A 19,506-nucleotide genomic window follows, 5' to 3' on the forward strand; every position below is an offset into this window, starting at 1 on the left:
CTACCCTAGTTAATCCACCCCAAAAACACCTCCTTCGTATTCCCTGTTTTCCTTCCTGAAAGTCCTTGAAGTGTCCATCTTGTTTAACCTGTGTACCTCGCCCCAGCCATCTCCCTTCCACAGATATCCCATTGTCTTTGTTCCCCATTATTTTGTGCTTCCCTCTCCTGCCCCTCTTGTGTCTCCTGCCTTATTATATGTTTCTGTGTATGAGCTCTTACACGAGCCTTGACTTGGTATACAAGAAAAAAAAATGCCACAGAACTGAATTGTCGTACCCCCCTCCCCCCTCATCCCCCCCCCCAGATTCCCTGACTTGTCACTGCTGGATTTTTTTTTTAAGGGTGACTCATCAAAGGGAGAGAGTTTCCATTAAAAAAAAACACTTGGTTTAAGTATTTAAACTTGAGGATTGTACAAATATTTCACGTGAAAAAATATTTAATATCTGTCATTGGTGTTGAGTTACGATTTTTTTTTTTGGTTTTATTTACCTTTTTTATGGCCCACCCTGGATAAAGGTATGTCCCCAGGTAAAAGTGGTGAGTGTGGGAAATGTTAACAGGGTAGAAAAAAATCCTGGGTAGGGATGGAATGAAATTGAAACAAGGATGGGCTGCTTACTTTAATCCTTCGAAGATAAAGCATGGGATTGACCTGACTCAGGTATATACAGTGCCTATAAAAAGTCAACACCCCCTTTCAAATTTTTCACCTTTTGTTGCATTATAGCCTTGAATTAAATTACATTAAATCAGACTTTTTTCCATCTTTATTTACACATCATAACCCACAACTTCCAAGTGAAAAACCCATTCCAGAAATTTCAGAAAATGAATTAAAAATATAAAACTGGAATATCTTGGTCGGATAAGTGTCCACTCCATTGAGTTAATACTTGGTGGAAGCACCTTTGACAGCAATTACAGCTGAGAGTCTGTTGGGATGGTTCTCTACTAACTATGCACACCTTGATTGGGCAATATTTTCCATTATTCTGTACAAAACTGTTCAAACTCAGTCAAGTTGTGTGGGGAGCATTGATGGACAGCAATCTTCAAGTCATGCCACAGATTTTCGATTGGATTTAGGTCGGGGCTCTGACTGGGCCACTCAAGGACATTTATCTTTTTGTTCCTTAGCCACTCCAGTGTGGTTTTGGCTGTGTGCTTTGGGTCATTGTCATGCTGAAAGGTGAACTTCCCTCCCACTTTCAGCTTTCTTGGTTTTTTTTGTGTCTACATTGTCAAGGCTCATTTGAGAGCTAACATACAGTGCACAAGCAAGGGAGGCATGAGACAAGAGGGGTGGGAGAGGAAAGGACAAAACAGTGGGGAACAGACACATTAGGAGATCTGTGGAAGGGAGAGGGATGGGGCGGGGTACACGAGGTATACAGGATGGACATTACAGGGACTTTCAGGAAGGAAAGCAGGGAATTTGAAGGAGGTGGGTTTGGGGTGTATTAATGGGGGTAGAGAAAATCAAGGTTTTGGATGGGGGAAGATAAGTGGTGATGGTGAACTGCTGTTTTGAAGGCCTGGAGGTAAAAATGGGATTGAAGAGAGTGGGAGTTTTTTCCAAAGGTGAGGAAAAAGAGGAATGAAAGGGTGAAGGTGAGCAGTGATTCGTGATTTTTGGTAGTTTTACCAGAAGGGGGTTGTTGGTGGACCTTGAGCGCCCTGCGGAAATATGGTGGGGACAAATGTCAAACAGAGTGGGGGGGGGGGTGGTGAGACTTGAGAGGAGACAGTAGAAGACAGAAAGACCACCAATCTGCCTTCGGTGAGAAAGTGAGAGGCCCAAAGACTCGGCCTCATCGCGGGAGATACCAATGATCCTAAATGCCTTGGTTTCCACAGCGTGAAGCCAGGAAAGGTGAGAGGTAGGAGCACCAACCCAGAGGGGAGAGCAGTACTCCATCAGGTTGTGGACGAAAGCTTTGTATTGTATGTGGTCAGGAGCTCAGGTGGGCCGAGGAGGGAAGTGGGTTTTCCTCTAGGATTTTTCTGTATTTTGCTCCATCCATTTTCCCTTTTCTTCTCACAAGTGCCCCAGTCCCTGCTGATAAGAAACATCCCCATAACATGATTCTGCCACCACCATGCTTCACAGTAGGGATGGTGTTCTTTGGGAGGTGTGCTGTGTTGGGTTTGCACCAAACGCAACATTTTGCATGTCGGCCATAAGGTTCCATTTTAGTTTGGTCAGACTACCAAACAACTTTTTGCCAAATGGCTTCAGAATCTCTGGAGTGGTTTTTTGCAGACCTCAAACAGGACTCAAGGTGGGCTTTTTTGAGTAATGGCTTCCTTCTTGCCACCCTACCATACAGACCAGACTTGTGGAGTGCTTGGGATATTGTTGTCATGTGCACACAGTGACCAGTCTTTGCCATAAAGGCATGTAGTTCTTTCAGAGTTGCCATTGACCTCCTGGTGGCCTCTGATAAGTCTCCTCCTTGCTTGGTCATCCAATTTGGGGGGGATTGTGTATCTAGGCAGGTTGTTGGTGGTACCATACTTGTGCCACTTCTTCATGATTGCTTGACTGTGCTCCAAGGGATATTCAAGGCCTTTCAAATATTTTTTATACCCATCCCCTGATTTGTGCCTTTCCAAAACTTTATCCTGGAGGTCTTTTTAAAGCTCCTTGATGCTCATGGTTCAGTCTTTGCTGTGAAATGCACTACCAGACAGAAGACACTGACAGGAACAGCTTATTTTATTCTGAAATCATCAGAATCACTGCAATTTAACACAGGTGGGGGCCAATTAACTTGGTGTGTGATTTTGAAGGTGATTTGTTACACCCGAGCTCATTTACAATTGCTTTTTAAGGGGGGTGGACACTTATCCAACCAAGATATTCTCGTTTTTAATTTTTAATTGATTTTCTGAAATTTGTGGAATTTGTTTTCCTTTGGAAGTTGTGGGTGATGATGTATAAATAAAGGTGGAAAAGTCTGATTTGCTGTAATTTAATTCCAGGCTATAAGTCAACAAAAGGTGAAAATTTTGAAAGCGGAGTGCAGACTTTCTATCGGCACTGTAGTTCCTTGAGAGGAGAAAAGAGGAACAAAGGCAACTATCTTGGCAACTTTTCAAGCATGTGTCAGGGCAGGAACTTGGAGTTTGGCCAGGGTGACAGCACACAATGACCTACCCTTTGAAAATATACCTTGAGATATTTATCATCCACCAGCAAATGGGATAGCCAGTTTTACATCCTCTGAGGTGGAATTGTGATTTATGCATTGCCCTGCCTGAGAAGCACCAGGATGACAGAAAGTGTATTGTTGAGGAGGGAATAAAACCAGATGAGACACATCAAAAGTGAGTCCACTATCCCTGAGCTTATGCTTATCAAAATCACAAAGGCCGATGAGCACAATTAACTACATAGGCTGCTGGTTAACATAACCACATAAGCTGATGTTTATCATAAATGCACAGGCTGAAGTTTATGATGAACCAACTGCTCAAACCACCCATTGTCTAATCTGTGACTATTTTTCTTGCTACATCTTTGGAGAATCCATCCCTCTCATCTCAATAAGTTGCTTTTCTGCAGTGTGACGTGTAGGAAGTGTGTAGGGCCATGTCCCAAGGTGTGTTTGGTGGGAAAGAAGACCGTTGACTCAGTGACAGCTGCACAGGACCTGCAAGGCTGCACCGTCATTAACGGAAGCCTCATTATCAACATTCTTGGAGGGAGTATGAAATATCAGCTTCTTTCTCATGATATATATTTCTGTTTTGTGGTGAACAAAATGCAGTTACCTTTTTAAAAAACAGGTTCTGGGGGAACTAGTTTTTGTTGCCTTTTCAGAAGTAGCATTCTAGTTTCTATGCTGGGCTATCCTGAGGGTGTTTATATGTTATATAGGAAGCACATGCATGGTGCAGACACAGAGCCATGTGTGTTTCCACATTGGTAACCCTAAACCATCCCTTTGAACACCAGGGCTATTGGGAATCCCACCATCATCAGGTTCACCGAGCTAGGTATCGCTTCCTGAAGAATCCTATCGAAAGCCATCATGAGCTTCCTGCTTCTTTGCAAAGGGAACAAAATGGCAGACTTGTGAAAGACATGGAATTATAGGGTGAGCAGGATATAGAGTTGCTGGATTTGGACCGATGAGAATATTCAGGCTGAACTGGAGTTATTCATGAAAAGTAAGCATAGGTTGGTAACCATTGCACATGGTTGTTGTGAGTAATTGTATCCTGTGTTGAAATTCCTTGGAAGGGAACTCGTGTTTTTCTCGAGAATGTGGATAAATTTCTGGCAACTCTTGGCTCTGATTCTGCAACAGACCATGATGATAATATAAACAGTGGCCACATCCTAAAAGCCTGCTCTGCTGCTCCTTGTATATTCTCTTTCTGCTCTATTCAACCTATCTTCTTCTTGCGCATGGCATCTTCGCTGCCAGGTAGCTATCATTTTGTTGGGGCATGACTGTGCATAGTTTTAACTCAGTGGCCAACAGCGCTTAAACTCAAGACCCTAAGATCCCAAGCCAGCCATCCTAACCACTAAGCCAACACCAGGCTTCGTTCAACCTATCATTTGTCATCGGTTATCTTCCATGTACTTTGGAGTCAGCCTAGATCACTGTATCACACATATGGAGTGAAACAGATGCTCTTAAGTACAACCCATTACCCTACTTCCAATTATAAGCAAAGACATCATTGCATTTGACATCAAATCATTCCTTTTATCCAATGGCCAAAGCTCAGACCATCAGTTTCGTTTATGACCTGGTCATTCCATCTTGGACTTGGTGCTTGTGCTCTCCCAACAATGGATGGAAAAATCTCAGCCAAGATATTCGGGCCACCTGTGTGGACCAGTCTCAAGCCTTTGGCACAGACTGGTATCCTCTCTTGAACTCCAAACTCTCAGCCTGCAGCATCAAGGCCAACTACTATCGTAGATTGCTCAGCAAACAGCAGTATCTTCTTTCTCTTCTGACGTTGACAGAACCAGCAATTGGTCCAACACTTGGAATATCTCTTTCAACCCTGGCAAATTTCATATTCTCACTCTGTTTCTCCAAAAGATAATCTGGAAATTCCTCTCATCTACTGCATTTCTTTGCTGAACCACTTGAACTTCAATCATTCAAACCCTTGAGTTTCAACATCAACCACGATCTCTTTTTGGAAAACCACATATCGGAGTTTGCTTCCAAAGTTAGCCACCGACTGGGCATCCTCCATTGTGCCAAGTCTTTCCTTGGCAAATCTGAACTTCTAACAATGTACAAGGCCTTCATCCACAGCTCAATGCAGTACTGCTCTCCTCTTCAGGCTGACACCCCTGTATACATTTCACATGTTGATGCTTTAGAGACCAACAGCCTCAAAATCATACTATCCCACAACGAAACTGAATCCTATTACTCCCACATCGAAGACAGGTTGGTGGGCTGACTTGTACTACCTTATCTCTGATCTTGAACCATTTCATACTCTGTCTGGGGACCTGTTTTCGTACTCTGCCCGGGGACCCTACTCCCTCAACCAGTTTTCTCAAGGATTCTCGCCTCACTTCCACTCATTTGTTCTCTTTTTCTCTCACCTGTACAACTAACTTCCTCTGTCTGTTCAATCTTATTCCTCCTTCCAGGGCATCAAGATGTGTTCACCTCTTCTGGTAACCCCTTATCCATAAAGGTGATCTTCTTTACCCTCATTAACCCTACCTAAGACAACTGCTTCCTTTTCAGGTTATTGTGTTTTCTTTCCTCTCCCTCCACACATCTTTCAGTTAATTTGTCCCATTGCCATTTCATTCCATGCTTTCCCTTCCTTGTTCTTTCAGCTCTCTTCTTGCTGTATTTGAGCTTGTATCCAGATTGTTCATCCCCTGTGTCCGAGCCTCCCCATTCCATTACTCTCTCATTCTTCACGTCCACCATTCTTCCTTCAAGGGTCCTTCTGTTGTATCACCCAACGTTGATCTTCGTGTGTTTCCTCACTTTACACTGTGTTTGAGCTGTACTGTTCTATGTCAAAGCCCTTCCATGAGCCTCGACATTGTCTTGAAAAACACGTTGAACTATCAAAATACGTTTTTGATCAGTGATACAAGATTAGCTGGTTTATTTTCATGAATCTATTTTCTGTTGTGCTTCTTGCAGGCAACATCACGCCTGATCTGGAGGAGCATCTTGGCCGCATTGAGGTGATAACAGGTTACATGAAGATCAAACGTTCATTTGCCCTCATTTCACTTTCCTTCTTCAAAAACCTCAGGCTCATCCAAGGAGAAACATTGGAACCCGGGTATGTGTTCCACCATTAAAATCTCTCGAAAGTGCACACTACTAAATGTTCATTCTCAGTATCTCAATGAGGAAGTTCCAAATCAAAAACTAATGACAGCTCTAAAGCAAATGCACTACCAATGCCCTCATCTTGTTAGCATTTCCACATCATTACAAGTCCAGTAAACCCTTAAACCACGTGGGGGTTACGTTCCTGGATAATATAATGCCACAATATTAAAAACCACGATATTTAAAACCAATTTCTGATGGGAAAAAAGACGTTAGGTTTCGGGGCGTCAAGAAAATATTGAGGAAGGTGGGCGGCAGCCAAAAATAAACATGTCCCGAATAAACATGTAAAATGAATATAAATCTGCTTTACTATGAAGTTTCCTGCTGCATCGAAGCAGATTAAATGTTCAGAAGCAGATTAAACTTGCCCTCTTGCCCCCCACCAATCCTCTCCTATTAATCTTTTATATCGTTTCCTTTGTAATCTGTCGGTGTGTTTCTTTTATAAATCGTTTTTCAGCTTCATCTTCTTCTTCTTCTTCATTCGGCTGCTCCCGTTAGGGGTCGCCACAGCGGATCAACCGTCTCCATTTCGCTCTATCCTCCACATCTTCCATTGACACTCCAACCACCCGCATGTCCGCCCTCACCGCATCCATGAACCTCTTATTTGGCCTTCCTCTTCTCCTCCTGCCTGGCGGCTCCATCTTCAACATCCTTCTCCCGATATACTCCGCTTCCCTCCTGTGCACATGTCCAAACCATCTCAATCTCGCCTCTCTCACTTTGTCTCCAAACTATCCTACCTGCGCTGTCCCTCTAATATACTCATTCCTTATCCTGTCCATCCTCGTCACTCCCAATGAGAATCGCATCATCTTTAACTCTGCCACCTCCAGCTCCGCTTCCTGTCTTTTTGTTAGCGCCACCGCCTCCAAACCATACAACGTAGCTGGTCTCACTACCGTCACAAATCACTCACAAATCACAAGTCACAAATCACAAATCTGTCACAAATCACTCCTGCAACTCTTCTCCACCCACTCCATCCTGCCTGCACTCTCTTTTTCACTTCTCTCCCACACTCTCCGTTTCTTTGGACAGTTGATCCCAAGTTTTGCAGCTTCATAAACTAGTGAATATATAAAATTAAAAGAATAACTTTTGTCTATCATTTTACACTTTGGTGCCATTCCATTATTAATGGTGTCCTGGTGGCTCCTGGTGCAAGACAACCATCACAGCTCTGCTCAAAAACTGCAATTGGTCGAAATTACGCCCCTCAATAAATAAATCGGTACATAAAGAGGTTGCCCGAGATTGGTTAAAACCATGACATTCAAACCTGCAATATTTAAAGGTTTATTGTATTACAATAATATCTGCTGTTGTACAACATAAAACTGGTTAAAACGTGTTTTTAGCAAAGCTCCTCTTACTTTCCATGAGTAATTTAAGGGGTTTGGGTTGTTTGATGCTTTCATAATGGCAGAGGCTGTTCTGATAGTGCAGTGTTAAATACAGGTGTCTCAATAAAACGTCTGCAGACTTTATACGGTATATCAAAAACTATACATACTCTCTTGTCGTTCTACACTGCCTTATGGGTAACAGCTGTCTGATGATGTACAATCATTCCATCACACGTTAACATCATCTGAAAGGTATTAGTAACACTCAACATCACCCATATCTCTGCTACTTAATTATCCTTCTGAAATATTAATGTCTGCATACATTCAATTGAGACACCCTGCAATGGAGGCAAGTATTTGCTGTGTACTTGTTAAAGTATAGTCACATTGTGTCAATTTTAATAAATACATTTCAGAGACCATTAGAATTGGCAAAATTTGGAATTACCAATTATTTATTCATTATTTATTCATTATTTATTATTTTTTTCAGAAATTTTTTCAGAATTTTTTCATCAATGATCTCTCGGACTCTCTGGAAAATCCTCTATTTCTCTTTGCCGATGACTCAACCCTCTGCCGTACCATCTGTCATCCCTCAGACCGGCAAGCAGCAGCTTCTTCGCTCACTGCAGATCTGGATAAAATCACAAACTGGTCCAACACGTGGAACATGTCTTTCAATCCAGACAAATCTCACACTCTCACTATGTCTCTTCGAAAGGACCGTTTACAAAACCCCCCCATCCACTTTCTCAACAATCCTCTGGAAGAAGTCTTTTCTTTCAAGCTTCTGGGTCTCACTATCTGCCATGACCTTTCCTGGGAAAGTCACATTTCCAACCTTGCCTCAAAAGCCAGTCGCCGACTGGGAATCCTCCGTCGTGCAAAGTCCTTCCTCGGCACTCTTGAGCTCCTGACCACTTACAAAGCTTTTGTCCGTAGCCTGATGGAGTACTGCTCTCCCCTCTGGGCTGGTGCTCCTGCCTCCCACCTTTCTCGACTTCACGCTGTCGAAACCAGGGCTTTTAAGATCATTGGCATCTCCCGCAATGAAGCTGAGTCTTTGGGCCTCTCACTCAATCACCGCAGGTTGGTCGGTGGTCTTTCTGTCTTCTACCGACTCCTCTCCAGCCTTGCCCCCCTGCTCTCTCTGCGATTTGTCCCAACCACATTTCCACAGGGCGCTCAAGGTCCGCCAACAACCCCCTTCTGGTAAAACTACCAAAATCACGAATCACTGCTCATCTTCACTCTTTCATTCCTCTTTTTTCCCGCCTTTGGAATAAACTTCCTCACTCTATTCTTTCCCATTCTTCCCTTCAGGCTTTCAAAACAGCTGTTCACCACCACCTCTTATCTTCCCCCATCCAAATCCTCGATCTTTTCTACCCCCGATAATCCACCCAAGCCCACTTCCTTCAATTCTCCTGCTTTCCTTCCTGAAAGTCCCTTTAATGTCCATCTTCCCCTCGCCATGTTCCCCGTCCCATCCCCATCCCTCTCCCTTCCACAGTTCACCTGTGTCTGTTCCCCAATGTTTTGTCCCTTCCACTCCCGCCCCTCTTGTCTCATGCCTCCTTGCTGTGAGTTGTGTGTTAGCTCTCATACGAGCCTCGACCAAGGTATACAAAAAAAAAAAAAAAAAAAAAAAAAAAAAGAGCATTATTTATTCAGAAATTAATTAAAGTTGGAGCGAACACTTCTGCTATGTGGCATATGACAATAAACATCTACGTCATACTATGAGTCATCTGTAAATGTAGAATCCAAAATGGTATAAAGAAAATAAAAAGCGTACCTTGGCCTTAGGCCAAAGGTTATCTTGCCAAAAGACCTGGATTTGAGAGTTTCATTTTTTATGAAAAATCAGTTTTTTCGTCATGACATCATCAAATGACGTCATAACGACAAAATTTTTATATATCTGAGAAACACTCTTCTAGGGCTTCAATTTGAGGTACTACTCGATATTGTTAGTCAAAGATTTAAAAATGACCTTCATGAAGGTCAACTTCGACCTGAGGCGCTAACCATGAAGGTCAAGGCCGATCGCCACCAAAAACTAATCAGCTGAGCACCTATCGATATCCTATATATCCACCAAGTTTGGAGATGATCCGATAAAATTTACTCAAAAGCTAAGGGTTTTGTTGATTTTGATGTTTGACCTTCTGGTGACATTGACCTTTGACCTTGACATTCGAAATTTTGGGCGTCGAAAGCTATTGCGCTCACGAGTATACATGTCAAGTTTGAGAGCCATCGCTTTAGAACTGTGACTTAGAGAGCAAGTTGAAAGTTGAAAATCAATTGTAACAGACAAATATATAAACAAAAAAACAAACAAACCGATCGAGTAACATATCTTGCTTTGGCAAGATAAAAAGGTCGAAAGTGTTTTTCAATGTTTTTCTGTTTTCACAGAAACTACTCATTCTACGTGCTTGATAATCAGAACCTACAGCAGCTTTGGAACTGGAACCAACATTCTCTTACAATCACCCGAGGAAAAATCTTCTTTCACTTCAATCCAAAGTTATGCCTCTCTGAGATCCACACCATGGAGGAAAAAACGGGAACCAAAGGTCGTCAGGCGTCCATGGACATTTCCCTTAAAAACAATGGCAACCAGGCATCATGTAAGCTTCAAACAGTCTGTACTACTTCCTGTTGTCAAAATAGCATTATTTGTTCCTGTTTATGGAATGGTAGATTATGTTTTGGGTGTTATTCTAGCTTAATTGTTAGTGTGCTGACAATTAAGTTGTCTAGTGTGATCCCTGTTGGGGCTCAGACAACTAAAAACTGGCATTCCGGTGACATGCCAGATGAGGTTGTGCATCTTGGAAAGAATAAGAATGCCATTTGATAGGATAACAAGCTGGCTGTGCATCTGCATTTAGGTTCTGGACATTGATACCCCACAATATATTGTTGAATAAATGACTCCTCTGGGTTAACATTGCTTAGAATAGTTCAATTATTTCCTCAATATATGTCTAAGCATAAGCATGAGGTGATGTAGTCATGATATTAGAAATGCATGTAATAGTTCGACACCGTCTCCCTCCCTCAGTGTCTATTTAAAAGTGTCAACCCTTTTGACCCCATTTTTAATATCCTCACCTTTGGAAATCTATCTCTATTATCGTTTAGAGCCCATTGCTAGGCCTTGAGGCACTATCGTGGCAGGCAGTGCTCCACCCAGCAGATGAGCCTTCGGTCCAATGGTGAGTGAGAGGGGAGGGGCACAATGTGTCATGGGTGACACACAGGGCCGATGTGATAAAGGCAGGTGTGCAGGCAGATAAAGGCAGGTGTGCATAAAGGCAGGTGTGCAGGCAGATAAAGGCAGGTGTGCATAAAGGCAGGTGTGCAGGCAGATAAAGGCAGGTGTGCAGGCAGATAAAGGCAGGTGTGCATAAAGGCAGGTGTGCAGGCAGATAAAGGCAGGTGTGCATAAAGGCAGGTGTGCAGGCAGATAAAGGCAGGTGTGCGATAAAGGCAGGTGTGCATAAAAGCAGGTGTCCAAGCTAGTGTGGAAGCTTGGAATTGGCTTAAGGGAGAGCTGCAAACTTTGCCCCTCCTACTACGCCTGAGCCACGCCCCACTCAGCAGAACTACGCCCTGGCCGCACTAGAGACACGCCCTCTCCTCTCCTCTCCTCTGAGCCGAGAAGATAGCCAAGACTGGGCTGGCGGTCACTCCTGTTCGTCTCTTATCTGCCAGGTTTAGCCAGAGAGTTCTTCTTGTCTCATGATTCCCACTTTTGTGGCTCTATTGTGGTGTACTTATTGGACCCGAAGTTAGATAATTAAGGAATCTCTGATCTTTCGTTGTTTCGTGGGCATGTATGCTCAGTAGTGGGTAAGTGGCTTATATTTCATAATTCATTTATAACTGAAAAGGAAACAAACATATGTATATGTGGAAAAATTGCATGCCCAGACCAGGAATCAAACCCAGGTCCTCTGGGTAACCATACTAGTGCTCTGCCATCTGAGCTAACTGGGCAACCCACCAGTTCACCAGAGGGTCAATGTAGCAGAGGGTCATCTTCTCATGGAGGAAAGTTCACAAAATCTATACAGCACTGACCAGCACACAGGCAGGAGTGCTCAAGTCTGATTGGCCATATATTGGAATGTGGCTTGACATGGGCATTGAACAATATGACTAAGGACTGTGTAAAGTATACTTACCTATCCACCAGAGAAAAAGGTACTGACAAAGTATTACTTGACTACACACGTGAAGGCAGCTGGTCGAGAGATGACAATGGACATGAGTTGTGTTGCTAAAGATTCTAATGCCACCCACAAAGAAACTACTCTAAAGCACAAACATACAGACGTATCTGCAGTCAAAGACGTAGTGACCGTAGTTTCTGAGAGAATGTTAAATCACTTTCAAATTGATAATGGAACAAGCCCACAGAACAAGCAACCACTTGTAAATATTGTTACATCTACAGTGGCTCCAGATAATGTGACAATATCTCAATAAAGTGAGAGAGAATGAAGCAATTTTAATGAAAGACTTCACATCCGATAGATTGCAAATTGGTAATAAAGGCTTCTTTGACCCAATCAAGAAACCAGGCCTGAAATAATTTGCCAACTTCAACAAACCAGTGGAAACCAAGAGAAAGCAGGCAATAGAGACGCTGAATATTGACAGACAAATATTCAGTAAACTGGGAATCATTGTTCAATCTCGAGATGTGGATGTACGAAACCTTTTGAACTCTGAATTAGTTCCTGTGCCTCTCACACTTTCCAATATGGATGGCTTAATGAGAAGGATGCAAAGAAAGTAAATCCCTTGCATCGTTTGAGAAAGACCATGCATGCTCTGCTGAGTTATCTGAAACAACATTTGGAGTGATAGACTTGATGAAGCTCCTTCAAATGATCTGCACAGACATTGCCTCCTGCACAACATTTGGAGAGCTTTGTGATTGGCTGTTGAGCAGAATCCTTGGAAAGAAATGCAAGTCCATTGCAGTTGGTGATAACTGCTCCAGTCAAGGACCGATCAAATCAGGAGAAAGAGCCCGTAGAGGCAGTGCACATATGCAAGAAATTTGAAATCCTTTGTGGATGGCATACCTTCCAAAGCAATGGTTGAAGATGATGTCAAATGTAAAAAAACAAAGCAAATACCATAAACTTTCTTATGGAAGAAAGTGAATTGTGAAGAATGAGGAGACACTTATGCCTGGCTGTGAACGCTATCTGTCTGGTGGGTTTCATGAAATAAAAGGAGCAGTCAGAATAACCCGTGGTCACCATCATGATGTTCCTGAACTGACAGCTAATCATGAAGAACCTGATTATTGCATGTTTCTCTGCATCACACATGCAAAGGAAACTTTGGGAGTTGACAGGGTTATCTTGTGGAGTTTGGATTCGGATGTAGCAAGTGTGTCCATGATACTGCTCAATAACTGGAGTCAAGGAGCTGTTCTTGCAGACTGGCACTGGCTGTAAGAAGAGGTTTGTGCTAATGTAAACTATTACAGTAGAACTACAAGATTCACGTTGCTGGTATTGCCTACTATTCACACGTTCAGCAGATGTGACTCGACATCAGCCTTCAACGGAATGAGAAAGGAAAGGTGGATGAAAATAGTCTCAGAGCACCTGGAACTGATGGATTAAGGGTCTTGTAAAAGACACAACTCAGGAAGATCCTGCAACTGAAGCAGCGTATCTCTTGTGTCCATTATGTGCTTTGGGAGAGATGATGAGTCATCGCTGGATACCGTTTGGTATGACTTGTTTGCAAAAAGAAAACAAGACAAGTGAAAAATTGCTTCCCAATGGATGCTTTCCAGCAGTATACAAAGCGTGCCATCTACCAGTGAACAAGGGATGGATGTGAGATGAGAATGGCCACCTTTTGCCAAACGCTACCACCAGAAGCCATCCTCATGTTTTCAAATTGCTGAAAAAGCGATTGTGCTACCAAAAGGTATCAATGCCGTAAATATGACTATCTGCTCTGACGCATGTTTACATGACATTGAAATGTGCAGTAACAGAGTGCTGTACACAGCAGACACCGATTCTAAGATTGGCTAACCCACATTTAAATCCTTCAGAATTAACCAAAAATACATTGTAGCCATAACTGATGAGCAAACATTTGAGAAATTATCTCTGAAAGCTGTTTGTTTGGCAAAAGTGACAAATTTGTGGGAGAAATGATGCTCCCCACTTACCTGTGTTGGGAATCGATGGCCTCATTCTATTTGTCATGCAAGTTATAATAAGTTTTACAGGAGCTCATGTAGGTGATAGGTTGTTCTTGTGGTTTCGACCTTATTATCCCAAATGGGGGTTCCTTTGAAAACGTTTATCATTCATCTTCTTGTCTCCCTTTGTTATATTGATTACAGTACTTACACATTAACATACTGAACTCCTTGGTTAATGTACGGGGTAGTCAGTCATCAGGATTGTTGTGAGCAGATTTTCACATTGCATATGGTTGCAGAGACAATAGTAGTCACTTGGAAGAATGCAAGTCATTAAAAAGAAAAAAAATTCAGACTATTTAAATTGTAAAATACATTCAGCGAAGAGAAATTTCAAACTTTTTGCAAAATATTTGTTTTGAAATGTAATGAGTTGTCGACGTCTTGAGCATGTTGGATCACTCGATCACTTTAAAGCAGAAAAGTTTTGTTTAAAATTTCCAACTTCTCACATTATGAATTCACTTTTATATTTGCATCACATAAATCAGCTTGAAACCCCGAGGTTAAACACCAGATTTGGTAGAAATGCATACAAACCAGCCTGTGTTGTATTGTATGTAGTTTCCGTACATGTTTTCATCTTTCAAGGCCAATAAGAAAATTTCACCACTTCTTAAATCTACATTCACCCTTGTGATGCCCCTCACATATGTACCTAACATCTCGTAGCAATGGCAGCTTAAGCAGGTCACTAAAACTGATTAAACTTTTTATGTTCAATCAGTCAATGGTCTTAGGTATTTGTCAGAATTTTTTGTATGATTCAATTGAAGTACCAGATTATCAATTACATTCCAATCATAAATTTGTCTTGAGCCTGTGGTTTCTGCCCATTCCATTGCAGGTGAAAACATTATTCTGCACTTCCTCAATGTTTCTACATCCAAAAACACACTGTTCCTCAAGTGGACCCCTTACCAACTCTCGGACTACAGGGACATGCTTGGTTTTGTGATTTACTACAAGGAAGCGTAAGCAACACCTTGCTATTCATATTTGTCATCGACTTGTTATCGCAGTGCCCTCATTGCACTCGAGCGAACAACAGCCTTTGGTTGACTATCGCAGTGAATGAATTGACATTGTAAGCTAATGGCAAGCCTTCTAATGGGATAATCTCACCCTTTTGATGTACTAATCATGATTGTTTGTAATTTTGTGCTTTACCTTCCATTTCTAACATTCATTCATACATACCAGTTGCATCAAGTCGGGTTGATGGCAAAGTGCTTTCAAGGGATGGCTGGAGGGAAATGGAAACAGACTTGTGGATTGTAGGACACTAAAGATGGATACACTGTACAGTCGTGCTTACTGAATGATGTTGGCTAGATTGCTTGGTCGAATAGAATTGTATTATCAACAGCTTTATTGAAAATCAGATGGAAATTCATGGTTTTCACATCAAAGTGACTTTGCAGTCCCAATCTGCCATTTTGTTATCTGCACAACAATGACCTACCTTTTCGACCATTGTTTCTTTCCATAACTTCTTGTCAATCTTATTGTCATCACCCTGCCTTGTTAATACATTCTGGGTTAATGCACTCTCCTGGTCATTGAGCCAAAATGACATGGGGCACAATGAACCCTCAGCCTTTGCTTTTCCTGCCTCTGCCCGCAAGTGTTGTTTCCCTGGTAACATGAGTGCCATCACAGCTGTGTAGTACCTTCCACTTACACTGCCCCCCCTGACCTCCCTCAACATTGAATTTTCTAATCTCTGCCTCATTCATCATCTGGAGTCTCGCATTGGTTGTAATCTCCTTAGATGGCTACGATGAGATGGAACGAAGTCTACCCACGAGCCAAAGTATCAATCTTCTTTTATAAGGTTTACATTTGGAAGATCAAGTGTTGTTTTCAAGATTAAGCATAGAAACATCTTCAGATCTGCCACATCATGGCAACTTTGCTGCAAGTGCTTTTTTATAGATTGTCCAAAAAATCCCAGACATCCTCCAGTTAGTTGTAGTTCATTTAATGTGATATTTCATGCAATTTCTTTCAAATACTCTGAGATTGTTTATTATCAATCCAGTCAGTGGTTAAAGTGAGGAGGTGGGGGAGGTAGGGTGCAGTGGAGAGGTGGTGCTCACATTTCTAGCTAAGACAATTGCTCAGGAGAGTCCTTCTACATTGAGATATATGGAACAATGAACTCCACCTCAAAAGTGGGAACTGAACCAATATTCATTTATTGACTGGATAGTTACTGTACTTGCCTTCGGCATTGGCCTTCCCCCAACTTCAAATCCCACTTTACCATTGACTCCAGTTACTCTGACGCGTTTCTTTTACACAGAGTCGAGGCTCGTGGAGGAGCGAAATTAGCGAACGTATCAGGACGCAACAGAAGAAAACAAACCGGTAAAGGGGCAATTTTCTTATTTTCCCAAGGTCTATTCATGCCATATTTTAGATACTTGTACTGAACCATCTTTGTTCTTTCTAAATAACTTAGAAAAATAATTAGGTGCCGATACTTCACTGCCTCACTTTAATTTTTATTTATGGGTACTATATTAAATCATACTCCCTTGCTTTCAATGATCACACTTGATTGACTGGTTGTATAATTAATGATCATTCTTCCTGGGTCAGACTCCAAGGACCTTTCAGTGATTGGGATATTGAAGCTTTTTTTGACAAATTACTCTGCAAACATTGTTAACTCTTTGTTTGAATGGTTGTTCTAACATTCGTGCTTTGCTTCTTGAGAGAATGTGATTGGTACTTTATGTTTCAACTTTGCAGAAGTTGCACTCATCCATTTTACTCATGCATTATTTGTGAAGTTTAAGCTTGGATCTCGGACTACTTCTTTAAGCGGTCCATTTGACTCGCTCTTCGAACCCAAGCTCTCACTCTCTGGACTCTTGCTCAGGCTCTTTCAACCATAGCTCTCACTTTCATACCGCTCTCACTCACCGAAATCCCCAGCTCTCACCCTACTATCCATAGCTGTCACTCTATAATCCAGAGCTTTTGCTGTATGAACTCCACCTCCCACTCTCTGAACCCTGGCTCTTATCCTACTATCCACAGCTCTCCCACTACGATTGAGTGCTCTTGCTCTATGAACACATTCTCTCACTCTATGAACACTATCTCTCACTCTGTGAACTCTACCTCTCACTCTATGAAACCTAGCTCTCATTCTTCGAAACCTAGCTCTTGTCTCTCAACTCTTGCTCTCATCCTATCTATAGCTCTCACACTATGAACCCAACCTCTCGCTCTATGAACTTCATCTTTCGCTCCATGAAAGAGTCTCTCTCTCTCTGGACTCTAGGTCTCGCTGTATGAACCTTGGCTCTCACTCTCCAAACCCAAGCTCTCGCTATCTGAAATCCAAGTTCTTGTTCTCCGAACTCTTGCTCTCACTTTCATACTGCTCTCACTCACCGAAACCCCCAGCTCTCACCCTACTATCCATTGCTGTCACTCTATAATCCAGAGCTTTTGCTGCATGAACTCCACCTCCCACTCTCTGAACCCTGGCTCTTATCCTACTATCCACAGCTCTCCCACTACGATTGAGTGCTCTTGCTCGATGAACACTATCTCTCACTCTCTGAACTCTACCTCTCACTCTATGAAACCTAGCTCTCATTCTTCGAAACATAGCTCTTGTCTCTCAACTCTTGCTCTCATCCTATCTATAGCTCTCACACTTTGAACCCAACCTCTCGCTCCATGAAAGTCTCTCTCTCTCTCTCTCTCTCTCTCTCTCTCTCTCTCTCTCTCTCTGGACTCCAGGTCTTGCTGTATGAACCTTGGCTCTCGCTCTCCAAACCCAAGCTCTCGCTATCTGAAATCCAAGTTCTTGCTCTCCGAACTCTTGCTCTCACTTCCCATATACTATCTCTCGCTCCCCAAACCCTATCCCTCGCTCCCCAAACCCTATCTCTCCCTTTCCCTCTATGAATGGTAGCTCTCTCTCCTGGGGGTTGTGTCTCTCGCCCTCAGAGTTGTAGTTCTCACCCTCAGAATTGTGGCTCTTGCCCTCAGAGTTGTGGCTCTCACTCTACCAACCCTGTCTTTCACTCTCCAAACACTTGCTCTCGCTCTCCAAACACTTGCTCTCTCTCTCTCTCTCTCTCTCTCTCTCTCTCTCTCTCTCTCTCTCTCTCTCTCTCTCTCTCTCTCTCTCTCTCTCTCTCTCTCTCTCTCTCTCTCTCTCTATCTCTCTATCTCTCTATCTCTCTATCTCTCTATCTCTCTATCTCTCTCTCTCTCTCTCTCTCTCTCTCTCTCTCTCTCTCTCTCTCTCTCTCTCTCTCTCTCTCTCTCTCTCTCTCTCTCTATCTCTATCTCTATCTCTATCTCTATCTCTATCTCTATCTCTATCTCTATCTCTATCTCTATCTCTCTCTCTCTCTCCAAACCCTTTCTCTCCCTCTACGAATGGTAGCTCAACCTTGGGGCTGCAGCTCTCATCCTCAGAGTTGTAGCTCTTACCCTCAGAACAGTTGTTCTCACTCTACCAACTCTCACCTTCACTCTCCAAACCCAAGCTCTCACTTTCCAGTCCCTATCTTTAACTCTCCGGACCTGAGCACTTGTTTTCCATAACCCATGGCACTCACTCTCCAAACCATAGCACTCACATGCATCGCAAAATTAATGATCATAGCTCTTTTATTGTCCAGTAATGTATTACTATGATATTATAATCTTTAATATCATATTATAGCACACACAGCAAATGCAGGATAGTAATGTTGTAATATTTACTCAGCATTTAATACAGAAGATGTGAACTGCACAATCCACCAGAATAATTTTTCCCAAATATCATCCAATCTCAAAATTTAATGTCACAGAATAATGCAGAGGTAGCACACCTACATGTGAGTTGTGTTGTCTGTATTTGATTCTCAGCTTAGACTGTAGGAAGACTCTCTCAATATGCCCCTGCTTGTTTACCCCTCTGTACTTACATGAAGTTTCATTTTCAAGCTCTTCTGCTGCTGTCCTGAAGTCTTATTCAATATAATTTGTTTTTCTTGTTTTGCCTGCTATCACTGTGCATTTAGCAGATTTGTCAATTTCCAAATCCTGGTTCATTATCGCTAAAGTCGTTTTACCAGTCATAGTTGAACTAATTGTTATGCCTCCGGTGACGATGTCGCCAGTGGCATTATGTTTTTGGGTTGTCCATCCATCCGTACGTTCGTCCGTACATGCAAACTTTCTCTGTTTTCTCTGCACCTGCTTATCCAATTGACACGAAATTTTGACCACAGATGCGAATCATCATGCACAATTTTCTAATGAATATTATGACATCATAGGCCATGTGGGGTGGCAGCCATGTTGGAAAAACAGAACACCTTTGGACCTCTATCTCCTAAACCGCAAGATGGAAAAAATTGAAACTTGGCACCTGGCAAATACTCTGCATGGGGAATAAGAGCGATTTGACTATGATGTCAGAGGTGAAGTGGTATCCCGGTCAAAATTTGACAAGTTGAACGCTGCATTCAATCAGTATGAAAACTTGAGGTTCATCTCGGGAA

The 19,506-nt window shown here is 42.4% G+C and overlaps 1 protein-coding gene across 1 annotated transcript in view; it reads left to right on the forward strand.

Annotated features, from left to right (window-relative positions):
- Positions 1 to 19,506, forward strand: part of LOC147016923 (insulin receptor-like) — a 136,391-nt gene that overhangs the window by 27,741 nt on the left and 89,144 nt on the right. Inside the window, exons 3-6 of the mRNA XM_085847954.1 lie at positions 3,574 to 3,716; positions 6,158 to 6,302; positions 10,141 to 10,355; positions 14,826 to 14,952. Of these exons, the coding sequence (XP_085704080.1) occupies positions 3,574 to 3,716; positions 6,158 to 6,302; positions 10,141 to 10,355; positions 14,826 to 14,952 (630 nt within the window). The remainder of the gene's footprint in view (positions 1 to 3,573; positions 3,717 to 6,157; positions 6,303 to 10,140; positions 10,356 to 14,825; positions 14,953 to 19,506) is intronic.

This window comes from Eptatretus burgeri, chromosome 11 (assembly GCF_056783735.1).
Source record: "Eptatretus burgeri isolate ZD-2024b chromosome 11, Ebu_testis_v1, whole genome shotgun sequence".
NCBI lineage: Eukaryota > Metazoa > Chordata > Myxini > Myxiniformes > Myxinidae > Eptatretus > Eptatretus burgeri.